The sequence below is a fragment of the Lepidochelys olivacea genome, assembly GCF_965140295.1.
Source record: "Lepidochelys olivacea isolate rLepOli2 genome assembly, chromosome: 8".
Classification (NCBI taxonomy): Eukaryota; Metazoa; Chordata; order Testudines; family Cheloniidae; genus Lepidochelys; species Lepidochelys olivacea.
In genome coordinates, this window is record NC_140418.1 from 36,233,841 (window position 1) to 36,254,439 (window position 20,599).

The 20,599-nt window shown below is 46.2% G+C and overlaps 1 protein-coding gene across 3 annotated transcripts in view; it reads left to right on the plus strand.

The window, feature by feature from the left end:
• The window catches only part of PSD2 (pleckstrin and Sec7 domain containing 2), a 148,244-nt gene that overhangs the window by 71,841 nt on the left and 55,804 nt on the right, over positions 1-20,599 (plus strand). For all 3 annotated transcript variants that reach the window (XM_084636393.1, XM_084636394.1, XM_084636392.1), the window contains exons 3-6: positions 2,680-3,168; positions 8,968-9,162; positions 19,223-19,303; positions 20,025-20,137. In XM_084636393.1, the coding sequence (XP_084492519.1) occupies positions 2,680-3,168; positions 8,968-9,162; positions 19,223-19,303; positions 20,025-20,137 (878 nt within the window). The remainder of the gene's footprint in view (positions 1-2,679; positions 3,169-8,967; positions 9,163-19,222; positions 19,304-20,024; positions 20,138-20,599) is intronic.

The window sequence follows — 20,599 nt, forward strand, 5'->3', positions numbered from 1 at the left end:
TCCTGTGTGTGGCAATGCCTTTCCCAAAGCCAACAACCAAGTTATCACACAAGGGTGCTGGGCCATCTTGCAGCATTGGCAATTTCTGCGCAAGAAGATGTTTATAGATGGTATACGTTCATTGTACAGAACAGAGCTGGCAGTCAGGACTCCTGGAAAGTGCTGTGATCTCTCTTTCAGGTTTGGCTCATAATGAGTTTGAAAAATCTGTGTCAGAACCACATTCTCTTGGGTCTCAGGCCCTGAGGTTTGAAAAGGGTATAGTTCAAACAAACCTGGTTTTCCCCGTAGTAGAAAACTCATTCCAAATCCCTACAGGCCATGCAAGGTTCAGGTGTGATGCTCAACAGGGCAGGGATTATATCTTCCTAGATGTCTGTATAGTGCCTTGAGGGCATTACCAGAAATGTAATAACGATATCTGGACTTGCACCCATTCATACAAGTTTTCTGGGTCACCTGAGTCAGCAGGATCTTTGGCTCTCATGCACCCACAGTACTCCCATCTCAGGAAAGCACGCTCCCTCTGGAAAGCTGGGCTGCAATCATTAGAATGTAAGCCAGATCTGGTATGCTAATGAGACAGTTGCTGAGAAACATAGAGGGGAAAATGCATTCGTTGCCCCCTGGCTTTTTCACCTGGATCACGGTGCTAAAAGGCCCCAGTCCAGCACAAGTAAGTGTGAATGGCTTTTGCTGGAAGATGAGCTGGGAATCATAGAATCATAGAATATCAGGGTTGGAAGGGACCCCAGAAGGTCATCTAGTCCAACCCCCTGCTTGAAGCAGGACCAATTCCCAGTTAAATCATCCCAGCCAGGGCTTTGTCAAGCCTGACCTTAAAAACCTCTAAGGAAGGAGATTCTACCACCTCCCTAGGTAACGCATTCCAGTGTTTCACCACTCTCTTAGTGAAAAAGTTTTTCCTAATATCCAATCTAAACCTCCCCCACTGCAACTTGAGACCATTACTCCTCGTTCTGTCATCTGCTACCATTGAGAACAGTCTAGAGCCATCCTCTTTGGAACCCCCTTTCAGGTAGTTGAAAGCAGCTATCAAATCCCCCCTCATTCTTCTCTTCTGCAGGCTAAACAATCCCAGCTCCCTCAGCCTCTCCTCATAAGTCATGTGTTCCAGACCCTTAATCATTTTTGTTGCCCTCATGAGATTCCCTGGGTATTTCAGACAGGCCGGCAATACTGCAGGAACAGTATTTCAGCACTTTCATTTCTGCTCACTTGGTGCAAAAACTGGCACGTTCCCCACTCAGGGGCTTCCAGCACACAACACTTTGCCCATTGGAGTTCCGCCGCACTTCATGGGTTTTGTGTTGAATTTTGCATTTGAATGAACCCAAAGATTCAAAGCCAAAGTTAGTCAGAATTGCCAGGTTTCCCCTGACACTATTAGTGTTTGTCAAAGTCATAAACTAGCCTAAGTTGGCTTGAAAATGAGACCATGATCACGTGAAGGCAGAGATAGGTCTGACCCACAGCATTCTGATCTAGAGCTAGAGTCTGGTGCTCTTCAAAGCTGCGGTTTGAGGATTTTGAGAGTGTGCTGTTATGGAGATAGAGTTAGTAGGGAAGTTTAAATTTAAGCTTTACCAGAGTCCTGGGAGCCAGGGGTGCAGGTTAGCTTCAGTCCACTGTGGAGCTGGGACCTATCACAAGTTTAGATGCAAACGTCCACGGTTTGGATCTGTGGGTTCGGCTCGGCCCATTATAAAGTCTGGGGTCAGCTGTGCAGCTGGACCCAGTATTTCGAAGTTCTGGATTGTGGAGCTCTGGAGTAATGGCTCTGAGCCTATATCTGCTCAAAATCTCTCTCTCTCTCTCTCTCTCTCTGAGTCATTCAGGCCAAAGGGCGAGCACAAGCATGAGAATGGCTCCGTAGCCTGGCGGGTAGAGCACTTGCCCAGGAGGTGGGAGACCCAGGGTCCAGGCCTGCTGCTCCAATGACTCTTCAGGTATTTGTTCACGGTGCAATGGCTTCAGCAGGAGAGACAGAGGGAGCTCCACCTCAGAGTATCCGATAGCCTAGTGGTTAGAGCACTCATCACAGAGGTGGCACAGATCCCTTTGCAGGGGGGATTTGAACTTGGGATCTCCCACATCCCAGGTGAGTACCCTGACCCAGGGCTAAAAGCTAGGAGGGAGGTCCTTCTGCCTGCCCCACCCCCACCCTTGCTGTTTTGTGTGAACTTGCCTGAGGGGCCCCATCTGGTGGTGGCCTCTGAGGACACTCACCGGATTGGGCCCTGCATGTGCCTTAGGTGGCTGAGTGCCTGTCTTCCCCGTTTAATGAATTGCTCGGGGGCTGAGGCAAAGGCAGGTGCCCAGGCACCTAGAGGGAGGCAGCGGTTCACGGGCCCAGTGGCAGAAACACAGCCAGCGAGGGAATGTCTACTGCAAAAACGCAGGCACTGAGTGAGTTTAGGTACCTGCAGTGGGAGATGTGTGCATCGCGGTGGTCTCAGAACAGGAACTTAGTCGCCTCACTCCTTCTGTGCCCTCCGACCTGCCCTCAGTCACACAGGGAGTCTGGGACAGAGCAGGGAACTGCGCCTGGCTCCTAGGCTAGTCCTCAAGCCACTGCAACATCCTTCTTCTAGTCATGTACACCTTGAACCCGCAAGAGTAACCTGGGTATTTCACATGTCTGCCCTTGTGTTCCAGGTTTGCAGCTGGAGAAGCCAAGCAGAGTTGCACAGAGGATGACAAGGAACAGTTGCAATTGAAAGACATCAGAGATGGATTCAGCTCTACCTTTGAAAAAATTGTGGAGTCCGACCTTATGAAGGGCACGTACTACAGCAGCCTGGACTCCCTGGATGTGCTCTCCCTCACAGATGAGACAGACAGCTGTGTCAGTTTCGAGGCTCCGCTCACACCGCTGATTCAGCAACGGGTCAAGGAAAGCCCAGAACTTTTAGAACAGAAACTGGTTGCCCAGCAGAAAGGAGCCCTGCAACACATGGCAGCAGATAAGCAAGAGCAGGCAGCTGCGAAGCCAGCGGAGGAGGATTTGGGGAGCCCTCTGAGGCACTCGATTACCAGCAGCAGGTCGGAGAATGTGCTCAGCCGGTTATCCATGAAAAATATCCCTAATGGATTCCACGTCGATGGAGCTGAGGAAGACGCCTTGAAGCTTATTAACTCCATCAGGTAAGGCAGACTGTGAGTTCTGAGGCCGGGAGTGTCTTTTTTGTTCTGTGTTTGTACAGCACCTAGCACAGTAGGGGCCCACAGACCTAACTGGAGCTCCTGGACACTACAGATTATTAGCAGTATGCTAGCATTCTCCTTTGTGCTTCCCTGTGTACATGCCACAACAACGTACAATCAGTATTCATCAGGAGGTGACACCTATCATCCTTATCTCTCTTATAGTAGGACCCTGGCCCAGGATCAGGGCTAGGTATATACAGACTATTTTCCATATGACCACTGTGTCCTTGGCGAGCATGATGGATGCTGCAATCCAAAGGGGAAAGTCACTTACAAGAGGAATAGCCATAACACAAGGAAATGGGGTCAGTCTGAATTATAGATGCTGATGCTGTGTAACGCTGCCGACGTAGGAAGCTAAGTCCTGCAAGCGTAGGGAGCGACATTATTCTTCCATTCACCAGGGGGCAGGGTGAAGGAATCACACCCCAGCGCATGGTTTGGTGAGTTTCTGAGCTTTCACCTTTGGAGACAGAGGGTAAAATGTGCTTATTCAGCTGCCGGACGTCCATTGTCTCCAGTGGGAACGCGGCCTGCAGAGCAGCTGCAGAATGGGGCCCTCCAGTATAGGCCTGCAGCTCGCATTGAAGTCAGTTCGACTGTGCACTGTGTACCATTGGCAGGATTTGGCCCTTCAGCCAAATCACGATTTCTTCACTGTGTATTGAGTCAGTCCTTACTCAGGCAAACCTGTGACTGACTTCATGAGGTTTGCCCATGTAATGACTGAGCATCCACTGCATAGGGACATAGTTTGCCCTTACGCTGACATCCCCTGGTTGGCCAAGGAGCACAAGACCAGAGATGGGAGACATAGGTCACCGCTGTGCTACCCAGATTCTGTGTCCTCTAAGTGCCAGTCTGACCCCTGGCACACATTATGGCTCCACGGGGTCATTAAGGCACCCACAGATTATTCAGATTCCCTGAAGCAACCAGGAGGGGAGCGTCACAGGAGCCACTATGGTGGTTCTGTGCCACCCTGGAGTCCCTTAGAAAGGGAAGCCTCAAGTGGCCTGATCTGCCAGCTTCAGGGCTGCTTTGCACGGCCAGCGTAGTCAAAAGCAGTTGTAGCGCTCCTTGAAACTGGGGCCTTCGACTTTAAAGCTTCTCAGAAATGAGAACGCAAATGAATACAGGTAAACCCCCCATCTGAGCTGCTGTGTTTCATCAGCGCTTTATGCTTGGTTTCACCTCTTCTTCCATTTGTGCTTCCTACATATGGCTGTTCTGGGAGTTCAGTCCTGGATCAGGACTTTCTGCACTTGCCTCCTCTTGTATGGACTCATTTACAAAGGGGCATTTGTTTGGCTTGTTCGACACCTGCTTTGCCAGCTCTCCTCTTTGTCTGCCAATTGTGTTCCTATTATGGATTTTGGGGGTGATTTTATTATTGCAAAGGGCTATGGGCCATGGGATCAGCCATCTATCTACTCAACACCCAGTCATTTATTTGTGTGGCTTATACAACCTCTGTCTTCGACTGCAGGCACATATACAATTAGTACTTAGAACACATTGCAAGTTGGCATACATAATGCCAACTAAAAGGCTAAAACATTCTCCCACCCACTGAACTTAACCCCACCCTATTACCCCCAGCTGCAGACGCTGGACTTAGAGTGAGAATGGAATAATACTGGCTCTTATTTGAGTCACAAGTGGAAACGAGTCTGAAGGTGTCCTTCCAGCCCCCGTCTGTGTGCATTACAAACCTGCCATATACTGGGCATGGTTCAGCCCCAAACAAGCCTGCTGGGCATGGTCATGGTGCATTGACTGACCTTTATGGGGCTGGGACTGGAGAGGGAGTCTAGAGACTGGCAGAGCTGGGGGAGGCGACAGAAGCGGGGCAAGAGTTTCAGAACAGTATTGAAATGCATGGGGGTGAGCAAGTCTCTCTAAAATTGTTTAGGTGCGCATTACCCACTTAAGCACCCTGGCCTTGCCCTTAGTCCATTGTCTTCTGCTGCCCTGGTGCCCTAGAGGGAGAGGTGGGGTCATTACAGTTTATAGCCCCTTCTCCCTTTCGATTGCTGGGGCCAGCTCAGCACAACCAGCCCCTCACTTCAGATGCAGTTGCTTCCAGAACAAGGGCTGATCTGTGCAAGCAGACTCACCAGGACAGCTGAGCCAGTGAATGGAATTTGCAAAGCAGCAGAGATTAGCGAGTTAGCTTCAGACTGACGCGCTGAGCGAGTTGTGTCCGGATCAAAGCAGATCACTCGGTGCCATTAAGAGAGTGAATGAAAAAGTAGCAGTGACGAAAATATCCCCAGAAAAGCAAACACCCACCCTGCCGTGTAAGCACTTCAGGTTAGAGCTGAATCCCCGCCAGAGCAGAGAGGCAGAAAATACAACAAGACAAGACTCTCTGGCAAAGCCCTTCACCAGCAAGTGACGCACACGCTGCATGCACAAAACTTCCTTCGCTACACAATAAGGCAACATGGGATAGTTGTCGTTGGCTGGTGAGGTGAACATCTCAAAGGGAAATCTGGAGCAGGTTTGGATGTGCCATAAAATAAGTTCAGTTAATTACAAGGGTCCCCACTGAAACAGGCTTTACCAACCCTGTGTAAACAGGCTGGCCCAGAGGGTGGACTGGGGCAAACCAAGAGAAGGCCACAGAGTCCACATTTCCATGGGTCCAGTGATCCTGCCATCGGGGGCAAGTGGTGTAGAATGATATGGCCACTGCTGGGGGTGTATTAGCCACTGGCTGGGGAAGAGGATGGTGCTCAGATGTAGTCCTGCACCTTGACCTTGGTTCGACGGGTGAAACTCACCTTCCCAACCTTCTCCCCACACAACCCCTTCTGTCACACAAAGCCCAGGACCTTGGGCTTTATGCAGATGAATTGCATTTCACCCTCAGAAAATAATTTTGGACTTGAAGATGATTCATCTCCAGTATTTGGTTTTGGAATGTTCAGGTTAAGGGAGTATTTGTACTGAGACTCGAATACAGAGCCCAGTCATAAAGAGATTATTCCCCAGCAGACCGCACCCACCAGCCTATTACAGCTGGATTACTTCGGGGAATAAACAGCATAGTCGATTACTTGACCCTACTTTGATTCATTATGAAATATATTCAAAAGCCAAATAACTAATGTCAGTCAGGTTTATTGCTCTAAGACAATAACAATATAGTACAGGAGAAAGGTTCAATATGATACCAGTCTCTGGGAAGCCATCTTGTGCTGCAATGTTACATTCACCTTACGCAGAAGGTGCACTCCCAAAGTTACACATTTCAGATGGTAGTATTTGTAGGATGAGTTTACAAATTACACATCTATTTATGTGTCACTGAAATCCAACCCACCACTTTGTCCCAGTTCCTTAATTTGTTTTATGTTCCTTCCTTATCTTTGTTTCGGATAGCAGCATTGCAGGTACTGGTCTGTGAAGGTTCTTACTTAGCTTTTGCTAAGACATAGAATGAATGTATCTTGATTTTGACAAGGTTTGTATCGGCGTATGCCAAATCTTACTTCAGTGAATGCAAGGAATTATGGGATTTTTAGCATAAGGAGCAGGGTTATATAAAAAGCATAGGCCAATTTAGGTTATACAGCTACTATAATATTTATGTTTAATGCTATTTGTGCTTAATTCATACTGATATATGTATGGTGCAGATAATACATATTGGTAATGTGAGATTATAGATAGATAGATAGATAGATAGATAGATAGATAGATAGATAGATAGATAGATAGATAGATAGATAGATAGATATGCTAGCCCAGCATATATTAATCACCTCCTTCCCAGCTCTTACAGTGGTAAGGGTCTTATGAGTATATAGATACAAGGAAGAGAGCAGGGGCAGCTCAGGACCATCAGCATGGGACTGTTGATTAAAACACCTCCCACGGTGAGGCTTATCATAGATGGTGCACAGTTGGTGGGGATTCATGAATGCAGGCAGCATAAACAATTGCTGTTGTCACAGTCTACAATAGGGAAGAGATTTCTGATAGTAAACAGCTCTAATCTAGCAGAAAAATTCATAATGAGATTCAGTGATTAGAAAGAGAAGACAGACAAATTCAGACCAGAAATAAGGGTTCAATTTTTCATGTAATTAACCACTGGAACAACTTACCTAGTGATGGGTTGGATTCTCCGTCACTTGACGTCTTTAAATCAATATTGAATATCTTTCTAAAAAGATCCACTAAAGCTCAAAGAGATGTCATGGGCGTGATGGAGAAATTATTGGGTGAATTTTTTTGGCCTGTTATTATGCAAGTGGTCAGATTAGATGTTCATAATGGCCAGATGTTCTAAACTTAAAATCTATGTATCTATGAATCATTTCGAAGTGGAGAGGGTGATGGATGAGCAAAGGGTTTGGAGTGAGGTATGCAGACTTCATCTCTAGCCTACTGACTTAAATGCAGCCCAAGCCATTAGTGAAGTCATCTTGTTACGCTGACTGCTGTTATGTGTTTTAGCAGAGCTGACTGGGAATTTTTTGACTAACTATATTTAATCAAAAAATGTCAATTCATCAAGGCCAAAATTTCCCATGGGAACTTGGATGAATATTTTGTTTAGAAAAAATTTGAAAATAAATGTGTGGAAAAATCTCGAAATGTTCCATTTTGACATTTTCAAAAGAAAACATTTCATTTTTTTCTGTTTGAAATGATTTTCATTTAGAACTTTGTTATTTTATGTTAAAAAATAAAGGTCAACATCAAAACAAAATGTCTTGAATTTATGTTTTTGATTGCCCGAAAATGATTTTTTTTCCTCTCTCTTTTTGGATTTTCAGTTCACAAAAAAATTTCAGGTTTTTTTGGTTGGTTGGTTGGTTGGTTTTTTGTTTTTTGTGGTGTTTTTTTTTTCCTTATTTATCCCAATTCCAGACAATAAAAAAATTCAAAAGCTCAAAAAATGTCATGAGGTGGGAAATCTGTTTTCCAACAACGATGTGCCTTAATGTGAAATGAGCTCACGGGCCTCAGTCCAGTTCCCAGTGGACAGATGTCCACATCTCGCAACCCACTGCCTCCGTTAGCACCAACCAGCCCCTTACTGGCCGTCTCAGCAGTGAGGCCAAAGGGGGTAGAGGCTGAACTCCCCTCTCACATGCTGAAGCACACTGGTCGGCATTGTTGGGTACACTTGTACTGACTATCGCTCATGCTGGACCTGTTCTCTGGACAGGAGACTTCAATCCCCAGGGCTATCAATCCAGCACCTTTCACCCAGTACTGAATTCACTTTAGAGAGACACCCGAAGTACTTCTCCAAACAGGAGATGAATGAAGGTGAAGGGAATGGTGGCTGGATGGTTGCAAATGGTATCTTAACCATTTCACCCAACCCAAGGCTAAACACTGATTAAGATGCTTAGAAAACACCTGACTTGCATGAAGTACTGCAGCTAGTCTGCGGCTTGAATGACATGGAATAGACCAACGGAGCTATGAGGTTCATTGACTGGTTGGTCCCCAGATGGGGAGCTCAGAGGTTTTCCAACTTTGCAAATGCTGAGACTGATAAAGGAAACATCATACCCAGGTCTGATCAAACAGCCTTTGGATTTCTGACAAAGCTTGCAGCCCACTGAGGCAAGGTGCTCGTGTTTCTCTAAAAACACGTTAATGACAGAGTGGTTTGGGATTTGGTATGAGGCTTGTATTGTCCAAAGCTCTGGGCTTTCCAGAAAATACCACATCTGTTTCTTTAATTGTTTTCTGTTCATCATTCAGCGATGCCAGCTTAAAAGACGCTCTTTCTGACTCGGACTCTGAAATGGGCAGCACCGAACAGCTTGACCATGGCAGCACAGACACGTTAGCAAATGGCTGCAAGGCAGACAGTGACGCTGCCAAGAGACTGGCCAAGCGCCTCTATCACCTTGAAGGATTCAAGCGCTGTGATGTGGCACGCCAGCTTGGGAAAAAGTAAGTGGCTCTTTCCATCATGACTAGGTCACAAGGCAAGTGTTAGAGGATATGGATCTGGGGAGAAGTCTACTGAGAAGATCTGATTTGCAATGCTGAGCTCAAAGCCGGCATGAAAGTGGCCCTACCATATGGGACAAAAGTGAACACTGGCTTCACTGGGGGAAATGGAACAGGGCAAAAGCAGAAGTGACTTCTTAAATGAAAGATCTGCTGTTCCAGGGAACTCTTGGGCTTGCTTCAGAGTCAGGTTCAATTACGAGCATTGGGATCTTTCTGGATGATAAGTGCTGTGTGAAATTGACATGGGCCCAACCCACGCACCTAGATCCAAACACTCCTGAACTTTGGGAATGTTTAGAGAGTGGACCAGGATCATGATCTCAATTTCACAGATGATCACAGACGAACAAATTCTTATTCTGACTTTATAATAGGTCCAAACAAGACCCCTGAAATTAACACCCCCAGAATCTGAGGGGTTTGAGATCCAGATCTGGACTTTTTGATTAGGACTCATTTCTGACATAACATATCCTGAAATCTCACGTAAGCCACCACTCAGGGGACTTTTCTTAGAAGAGGTGGTTGTTGGGGAGAAGCCCAATAAAACTCTTATCACTGTTTTTTTTTTTGAATGCCTCCAATGAGCTCAGTCATGTACAAATCAGGGACTCAGTTGTCTCTCCAAGAAAATGAACAGCAGGTGTCACTGCTAAAGCTACAAAGGGACAATCTCTCCTATCGCTGCACAGTTCAACACCATGTTAGTTTCGATCTCCCTGGGTGATTCCAGTAAAGGTTAGTTCTCAGGCTGTTTCCCCTTGCTGTTCTTTTGAGCCTGGCTGATGTTTTCTTTCCTTGTTCTGTATATTTGTGAGGTTTATGCCTGTTACGTCCAATGGGGGTTGCATACAGGGGAAAGAGGAGGATCCTGGCCCTGAGAGTAAGCACCCCACATTCTCCTTTCCATCTGATATCTGACACCAGCTCAGGGGCAGCTTACGTTAAAAGCGCCACAGTCACTCACAGGCTCCACTACAATTAGAATATTAGGCCTGCAGCCCTAACATGTACAGCTCCTGCTGAAATGAACAGGAGTGCTGGACAGAGAAGGATCAGACCAGTTTGTATCATCTAGTACCTGCAGCCCCTCTTCTGTCTGTCACCCCCTGCATGAAAGGGCAAGAACAAACACCAACGTAGCTTAGGCTGCCCCATCTCAGGTGACAACCAGGGGACCTACTGGAGGGCATTCTGGACACCGATTGAGAATGCTGCTTGCATTCCTGCCATGAAATAAGAATACAGAGGCCCCAGCAGAGTGTTTTCACAAAGCCACTCAGACAATAACGTTGCATACACAAAGAGGTGACAACTACTCTACTGCACCATGAGCCATCAGCTGCCCTGGGCTGGGCTGGTGAGACTCCATGGCCACACCCTTCGAACCTGGACTGGATGTGGCAACGTGACCTTCTCCCCTGGCATGTAAGTAGTTTTACTGCACTTTGTTACTTACTCTTAAGAGGGAATCTCTTTGAATTCACAGTAGAGGGGCAAAGTTGAGCTTGGAGAATAACCCAATTGGTTATGTAGAATATTGTGGCTTGAGAATGGATCTTAAACCAGTGCAGTATGTATCCACTTCTAACCCTGTGCCAATACTCAGGGGAGAAATATTTGAAAGGGTCAGAACTCCTGGGTTCTGCTCCTGGCTCTGGAATAAGAATATTAGTGACTACAACAATCTAAGAAGCTGTATTAGTTGCTGCTCCTTCACAAGAGAAGCAATCTTTGGAGGGGGGGAGAAAACACCAGGCAGATGTTAGATATTGGCCCTATGGGATTTTTGGCTTGGCCAGGCCCACTAGCCTAGGGAACTCTCACACCCCTTGATTGGGAGTCTTATTGCTTTCCAGACAATGGTTCCCCTGTGCTGTGTAAATTATACTATGAACTCATATAGGGCCAGGCCTGGAGTCTCTATACCCTAGGTATGCCCTGGTTGGTATCGATTTAGGACCTGATCCAGTGCCCATGGAAAGCAGTGGAAAGATTCCCATTGATTCCCAATCGGTCTGAAATCTGATCCTTAATCTTCCCTGAGGGAGTCATAATTGTCAGTGAAACCTGTTTGCTAATTAACATGGTTTTTGTTTCCTTGCAGGGGCTGGGTACCTTCGGCTGCCCCTTTTATGCATGGATGGAGATCCATTGCAATAGATCCTCCTACTCCAGCCAGGCACAGAGGTGGCAAGCGATGCAAACAACCAGAAGGGAGGAATGGGGATGTTTAACTTGTGTGATGCTGCAGAAGCTGGGATCTTCCAAGGCACTGGAGTGAATAGTCTCTGGGTTTAATGAAGAGGGGCTGATGCAGGGCTTTCCCAGTGATGGGTGTCCTGGGCTCTTGAATGTGTGTCCTGCCTTGATTCATCCAAAGCCAGATCTGACGACCCAAAGGACACGCTCCACGACCTGCATCCTCTCCCAGGGAAGGGAAAGGGAGTGGGATATGGCAGGAATGACTGTGCAAGAGTTGTGGTTTTCGTTAGAAATCTCTCTGATCTATTTTGAAGAGCTGTTTCTAATGTATGTAATGTGTGTATTGTGCCTGCAGCACGGGATCCGCAACGTTGTACATTCAAATTAAATACAAATGCCAGTAAAATCAAGTGCCACTTGCTTTATGGTGGGGCTCTGTCATATCTTGTAAGCGAGGCAAGATAAGCCACAGCAACATGTGGATGGGAGCAGTGCTTAATTTGTAATGAAAGAGGTGCTGGGGCGCAAGCAATTTTTTACATTGATGCAGCGAGCCCAGAGGTGCCACGGCTCAGCCCTGGGAAGCCCTGGCACACATTACGCACTGGATGGGAGACCTCCACGGAAATCTCAGGCACTGTAGGCAGTGGAGCTGGAGATGCAACTGGGCGGCTCTCTTCCCTCTAACTTAACGCTGAGCCAATTCCCCAGGGTGAGGCTCAGAAATGTTGCTACACTGGCGCGGCCTCCCTTTGTCTGACGTGGAAAGCCAAGGTCCTAACCAGCTGTGGCCACTAATGTCTCCAAAGCTCTCATTACAAAAAATAAAAGTTAAAGTCCAGTTCAGATTCCAAAGCCATCCAAACAAACAAAAACACAGCAGATCCAGCAAGTTGCCCACATGGATAAACCAACAATTCCGTGACCCTGGCCTCAGATCCTGCCAAGGAACCGTTAGCACAGCCCTGCTTGCCTTCAGATATTAAGTCCATGAGATTCCATCAGGAGTAGAAAGCTCTGCTTTTGGATCCACTTGCAGGATTGTTTAGCCTGCAGAAGAGAAGAATGAGGGGGGATTTGATAGCTGCTTTCAACTACCTGAAAGGGGGTTCCAAAGAGGATGGCTCTAGACTGTTCTCAATGGTAGCAGATGACAGAACGAGGAGTAATGGTCTCAAGTTGCAGTGGGGGAGGTTTAGATTGGATATTAGGAAAAACTTTTTCACTAAGAGGGTGGTGAAACACTGGAATGCGTTACCTAGGGAGGTGGTAGAATCTCCTTCCTTAGAGGTTTTTAAGGTCAGGCTTGACAAAGCCCTGGCTGGGATGATTTAACTGGGAATTGGTCCTGCTTTGAGCAGGGGGTTGGACTAGATGACCTTCTGGGGTCCCTTCCAACCCTGATATTCTATGATTCTATGATTCTATGATTCTATGATTGGGGCCTTAAGCATAACCCTTGTTCTCCCTTTCCTCTTATCCGTCTTTTGTCTGTAGTTATCTCTGAGGTTTATGTCTAAACTTGTAAGGGCTTTGGGGCAGTGATGTCCTCTATTGCTTGAATTTCCTTGCAAACTGGACTTATAAAAATAATACCATCATTCATTATTTGTATTAAGTAGCACTACAAGGCCCCTTTGTGCTAATGCAGATGTTAGCCCAATGTCCTGGACAAATTCCAATGTAGATCATTACATTCTGCCTCCCTAAATTAACCCTGCAATTTTCACTGCAGGCATTCTTCTCTTCCTGACCTCAGCCGTTGTGTTATGTTGTTGAACAGTGTTTCGCTCCAGACGCAGCAGCATTACAATGATGGATGAATGATCCCTGTGTGGCTGGCATATCAGTTTGTAAACTGCTTTGAGATCCTTTGAGATGAAAGGCGCTATACCAGTGTAGGATAATTAGCGTGAAGCATCACATTTTTCATGAGACTGAAAAAGGACGTCATTATATGAATTACTGGTGCTCCAAAGGGCATATGCTGTTAAGCTGAGATAATTACCCATTTCTTGCAAACATCCATCAATTATTCTTTCATTAATTTTTGGTATTAATATCAAATATTAACGGAGGCCTCACTCGGCTACAGCGTCACAGGCAAAGAGCAAACAAGCCACACTGAGAGTTCTGAACGAGGGCTGGGTATCTCTGCAGCCACAGGAAATGCCCTGGTTTTTATACAAAACTCCTTTGCCAGGATTTTCAAAACTGGAGGTGTGAAGTTAGGCCCTTGAGCCCACAGTTAGGTGCCTAAATAAGTTGCCTGATTTTCAGAAGTCTACCAGCAGTTACCACTCAGCTCGGGATCAGGGCTGAAGATCATGGCAACTGACCAGCACTTTTGAAAGATCAGGTCACTTATTTTGGTGCCTGAATACAGGGTGAGATTCTCTGCTGCCCCAAGGTGCGTGGGGAAAGGTAGCTTTCAGCTTCTGACACCTTCCTACCGTCTGATTCGAGGCTGCTCCTTCTTCTTAGCGTATGCATAAAGTGCCTCAGGTGGCACATGACCAGGATTCAGCACCGAATTTGGTCCGCTGGTTGATCGTTAGCTTACCCAGCCCAGGTGATGTGAACGCTGATCCATGCCCTCCTTTGAGGCTTCAGAATGCTATGCCCCTCCCCTTCCTGTCTGCAACACCTGTCAGCTCCGCCCCAGAACACCCCGTACACTGTGGGTCACCTACAGCAGCCCAATGTGTTGCCTGCATGGTGGAAATCTCCCCTGGCCCTCAGCATTCGTTTATGGCCCCCATACACCACTCACACAGGGAGGAAGGGTCTGTCTACACTGCACTCAGTGGGGTGACTGCAGCACAGGTTGAAATAGCCGAGCTAGCTTTGATCTAGCTAGATCCAATGAGAATAGCAGTGGAGCCATGGGAATGAGGGATGTCCAAGCCCACCTGGGATCCTGGCTATGTACTTGAATGGCTAACCCACGCTGCCACCACTTCATGGCTATTGTTATTGGAGCTAGGCTAGATCAAATCTAGCTGGGCTGTCTCTACACATGCAGCAATCAGATCTCTGAGTGTAGTGTAGACAGAGCGTTAGGAGCCTGATTCTAGGCAGCCCAGGTGTAAAATTAGCCCCCGATGTTCTGCTGAACATCTTATGCCGATGTTCCATAGCCCGCGGCGTGACATGGCTTTTTAGGAAATAGATTGTGGTCCACACGTGCTGGCTACATTGTACATAATGGCTCTGCAGATCATTTTAAAATTCATATGAAATGCAATGACACTAGCAAACAGTGGATGAGTTAATCAGACATAAAAGGCGTTTTCAAAATATGCCTTTTGCTACTGTGTGGCGTTCCTTTTCCTCCTCCGTCCCCGACCGAAATGTCTTTCATAGGCAAGCCCTGGAGATGGAACACTATATTCAACTGCAATTGCCTCTTTGACAATCTTCTAGATGCTTTACAGCACAGGGAGGAACATGCTTTATAGTCAGAAGAAAATGGAGCCTCTAAAAGTGACACAATGGGATCCCCTGATTATTCTCACTCAGTGCCTCCCTTGTCAATTTGGCTTGGTTTTCAAGTTAAAATACGTGGTTTCTGTCAAGCTATGTCCCTCCCAGTCGCACAGCATTAAGCCATGAAGAGAGTTCAGTAGCAGGCTGTCAGGAGCTGTGTCAGGAGCATATCGGTGCCAGGAGCTTTCAGGCACCTGAAAAGTGCATTAATATCTTACGAACACAGTGGCTCACTGCAGTCAGAGTATGGATCATTGATGTCACAGTGCATCTTGGCCTATACAAATCTTTAACAGCAGCTTTGTGGGGGCCGTTTGCACTGTCTCCTTCCATTCTGAAGTGTAGTTCCTATAAAAGGATGAGAGATGATAAAGAGTAAGTGACAGATGGGATTAAATCGGTGGGCCCAGATAATCTTCATCCAAGAATATTAAAGGAATTGGCACATGAAATTGCAAGCCCATTAGCAAGAATTTTTAATGAATCTGTAAACTCAGGGGTTGTACTGTATGACTGGAAAATTGCTAACATATTTCCTATTTTTAAGAAAGGGAAAAAAAGTGATCCGGGTAACTACAGGCCTGTTAGTTTGACATCTGTAGTATGCAAGGTCTTGGAAAAAATTTTGAAGGAGAAAGTAATTAAGTTTCAGAGTAACAGCCGTGTTAGTCTGTATTCGCAAAAAGAAAAGGAGTACTTGTGGCACCTTAGAGACTAACCAATTTATTTGAGCATGAGCTTTCGTGAGCTATAGCTCACTTCATCGGATGCTCATGCTCAAATAAATTGGTTAGTCTCTAAGGTGCCACAAGTACTCCTTTTCTTTTTGAAAGTAGTTAAGGACATTGAGGTCAATGGTAAATGGGACAAAATACAACATGGTTTTACAAAAGGTAGATCGTGCCAAACCAACCTGATCTCCTTCTTTGAGAAAGTAACAGAGTTTTAGACAAAGGAAATACAGTGGATCTAATTTACCTAGATTTCAGTAAGGCATTTGATACTGTGCCACCTGGGGAATTATTAGTTAAATTGGAAAAGATGGGGATCAATATGAAAATTGAAAGATGGCTAAGGAATTGGTTAAAAGGGAGATTACAGCAGATTATACTGAAAGGTGAACTGTCAGGCTGGAGGGAGGTTACCAGTGGAGTTCCTCAGGGATCAGTTTTGGGACCAATCTTATTTATTCTTTTTATTACTGACCTCGGCACAAAAAGTGGGAGTGTGCTAATAAAGTTTGCGGATGATACAAAGCTGGGAGGTATTGCCAATTTAGAGAAGGACCGGGATACCATACAGGAACATCTGGATGACCTTGTAAACTGGAGTAATAGTAATAGGATGAAATTTAATAGTGAGAAGTGTAAGGTCATGCATTTAGGGATTAATAACAAGAATTTTAGTTATAAGCTAGAGACTATCAATTAGAAGTAACTCAGGAGGAGGAGAAGGACCTTGGAGTATTGGTTGACCACAGGATGACTATGAGTTGCCAATGTGATATGGCCGTGAAAAAAGCTAATGCAGTCTTGGGATGCATCAGGAGAGGTATTTCCAGTAGAGATCATAGAATCATAGAATATCAGGGTTGGAAGGGACCTCAGGAGGTCATCCAGTCCAACCCTCTGCTCAAAGCAGGACCAATCCCCAGCTAAGATAAAGATGGGCCAATAAGGATAGGAGATAAGGAGGTGTTAGTACCTTTATACAAGTCACTGGTAAGACCTCACTTGGAATACTGTGTGCAGCTCTGGTCTCCCATGTTTAAGAAGGATGAATTCATACCGGAACAGGTACAGAGAATGGCCACTAGGATGATCCGAGGAACGGAAAACCTGTCTTATGAAGGGCGACTCAAAAAGCTTGGCTTGTTTAGCCTAACCAAAAGAAGGTTGAGAGGAGATATAATTGCTCTCTATAAATATATCAGAGGGATAAATATCAGAGAGGGAGAGGAATTATTTAAGCTCAGTACCAATGTGGACACAAGAACAAATGGATATAAACTGGCCATCGGGAAGTTTAGACTTGAAATTAGACAAAGGTTTCTAACCATCAGAGGAGTGAAGTTCTGGAATAGCCTTCCAAGGGAAGCAGTGGGGGCAAAAGACCTATCTGGCTTCAAGATTAAACTCAATAAGTTTATGGAGGAGATGGTATGATGGGATAACATGATTTTGGCAATTAATTGATCTTTAAATATCCATGGTAAAGAGGCCCAATGGCCTGTGATGGGATGTTAGATGGGGTGGGATCTGAGTTACTACAGAGAATTCTTTCCTGGGTATCTGGCTGGTGAATCTTGCCCATATGCTCAGGGTTCAGCTGATTGCCATATTTGGGTTCGGGAAGGAATTTTCCTCCAGGGCAGATTGGAAGAGGCCCTGGGGGGTTTTCTTCTTCCTCTGTAGCATGGGGCATGGGTCACTTGCTGGAGGATTCTCTGCACGTTGAAGTCTTTAAACCATGAGCTGAGGACTTCAATAGCTCAGACATAGGTGAGAGGTTTATCGCAGGAGTGGGTGGGTGAGATTCTGCGGCCTGCATTTTGCAGGAGGTCAGACTAGATGATCATAATGGTCCCTTCTGACCTTAATATCTATCTATATCTATGAAAGATGCTTTTCCTCTGTCGTTTGGAGCAGAGAGGATTTGTGGCTTGATATCTATTACAACCTGCTCTTTTTGATGGCTCCCAGAGTTTCATTTGGGTTCCTTCCCCTCAAACCCAACTTCAGAAGCTCTTCGGCCTGTCAGCAGCAATGTGTGGCGCAGCACTAGCAGCCAGAGTTAACAAAAGGAGCTCTACCTGTTTAGCTTACCAAAAAGAAGACCAAGTGGTGACTTGATTACAGCGTATAAGAACCTTTACTGGAAGAAAACACTGGGTAATAAAAGATTCCTTAATCTCGTGGAGAAAGGTACAAGGAAGACCAATGGCTGGAAGTTAAAGCCAGACAAATTAAACTGAGAAAGTTATCTAATTTAATAGTAAGAGTGATTAACCACTGGAACACATGACCAACTGAAGTGGTGGATTCTCCATCTCTTGACACCTTCAGAGCCAGACTGGATGCTTTTCTGGAAGAGATGCCTTGCCCTCATGCAGACCAACATTGTCTCATTGTTTCCTTGTATGCCCCCATGGGCCCATCTTTATCCATCTCTTGTTTCCTGTCTTATACTTAGACTGGACACTCTTTGGAGTAAGGACTGTCTTTTTGTTCTGATTGGACAGCGCCAGCACAGTGGGGTTCTGGTCTGTGATGACTAGGGTTCCTAGGCATTATGGTTATACAGATAGTAAATAATACAAATAATGATAGACACAAGAGATTGGGTTCAGTACAGGAGTAACTAGATGAAATTCTCTGGCCTGTGTTTTACAGAAGGTCAATTTTATGGTCCCTTCTGGCCTTTGGATCTATAAATCTAGGAACTTACCTTCTCCATAAAGATTAAAACATGGCCTAGAGAATCGTTGCTGGTGAAAATTCCTATGATCTCCAAGTAGTGTTATAGATGGCCAGGGCCAGAGGTGCAGCTGAGATGCCACCTCGGGCGAGAGGACCATTCCAAAACCCATGTTCTCCTTCAGCCCCCTCGTCACTCTTCCCCTTCCCCGGCCTCTCTTCTCACACACTCCATCCCCAAAGGGGGGGCCTTGTTGTCTTTCCCTGCTCCCTGCCCACCATTTCCTTCCATCCCTGACACGTAATAAGTGTTTCAGTGAGCTGGTCCCCGCTGTGTATTAGGGAGAGTTACTCCATCACTATGACATCATCAAAACAGTTCAACAAGTCTAATCCACTTGCTTTGTCTAAATCATTGTCTATGTCTCCCTCTAGTGGCTGGACCCAGCAAAGATCCTGCTTCTTACTGTACTACCCATAGCTGAATGACTCCTTCCGCTCAAATGGCAAGAACTTGTGCTGAGGGCCCTAGATTCAATGCTCACCATTGACTGTTTTGTCTCTGTGTAGGCAACCAGGGTTCACAACACAGGCAATAAAGGGGCAGATTTTTAAAGGCAACTGGTGGAGTTAGGCCTCAAACTCCATTTTCACAGGCACAAAAGGCTGCTAGGTGCTCAACTCTCATGAAACACCCATTGAGGGTCACTGAATTGCCCTTTGTGCCTGTGAAAATCTCCCCCAAGGATTAAAGGCGGGGGATTTTAGAATCTCTGCAAGTACCTGCTGGAAGTTGGGTTGGCCAGGAGAAGAGACTGTGTGATTCCTGTTATAAAGAGAGTGTTCTTCCCCTATGGGTCAGCTGATTGCTCCCTCTTTAATTACAGCAATGAATTTAGCAAGTTGGTAGCAGAAGAATATCTCAGTTTCTTTGACTTCACTGGGCTCACCCTGGACAAAGCACTCAGGTGAGCCTCTCTGTTTTCATTAAAGACCTACCCCATGACGAATTGATCTAGAAGCCCAGTGTTTCCAATTTGCCGTGTAGTATCATTATTTGCCATTTAGTGCAGCCCCGCTTATGTGCTTAAGGTTTGACGATTGATTGTGTGTATAATGACAGCTGGAGGCTGACAGATGTGTTGGTGTAACAGGAATCCCAGCTGTGGTTAAATATTGACTGTGATCTAATGATCGGCACAATATGCTCCCACTGGAAACGGGGTCTGAGCTGCACGAGTCTCAGTTGGCCAGAGCTTGAAGGGGTTTGGGCCTGAGGTTCTAGTTAGGACCCATCTCTCTGTGGAAAACACCAAATTAAAGTAACGCCCAGTTGATTGTGAGACAAACCCAGCCCCAGCTGTACAACCCCATCTGGCACCATTCTCCTGTGCAAGAGACAGGGCTGGATTTAGGGAGCTGAGCTGGCACAGAGCCCAGCATGCAGGATATTAGTTGGAACAGGCCATCACGGGCAGGGCAGGCAAGAATTTGCCCTTCTCCGAGTGAGGTCACACAGAAGCACACAGGCCAGGGGGTTGAGCTAGAGTACACAGAGCCGCTCCCCAGCTGCTCCATAACCTTGCAGAAAGGCTGTTGCCCCTTTGCTCCCCGCACAGCTCAGGTGAGGCCCTGGGCTGTGGATTTCCATTGAGACCTGTAAGCTGAAATGTCCTTTTCTATTTGCAGAACGTTCTTGAAAGCGTTCCCTCTGATGGGAGAGACTCAGGAACGGGAGCGCGTGCTTATCCACTTCTCCCGGAGATACTGCCAGTGCAACCCAGAAGAGAGCACGTCGGAAGGTACCTCCCCACCTCCTCTCAGACACCTCACCCTCCCTGACAGTGCTGACAATGCGTGTGCACCAGCTGGTCTGCTGTACAACCAAGAGCAGAGATCCTAAAGCGCAGCCTAGGGTCTGCTGGTAACCTGGAGGCCACTTGCTGGTAATCTGCAAAGAGCTGGCTAGTGCTGACTCAGACAGTGTGAGCAACTCCTTCCTGAAGGACAAAGCAGGGTCGCACTTCAGGGAGGGGAACATCTATAAATAGTCCATAGCTAATAATTGATTAATGGATGTGACATGCAGGAGTAATCTGTGGTGTAGGTGGTTATAAACACAGCAGAACAAGATGGTTCTAAGCCATGCTTACAAGCAACCTGTGGGCCCCTATAGCAGTCTCTGGTTATTAAAACCTCTATTAGATATTTATTAACCTTTTATAAATGATTTAGAAATGGAACCTTCATATAGAGTCTGACCC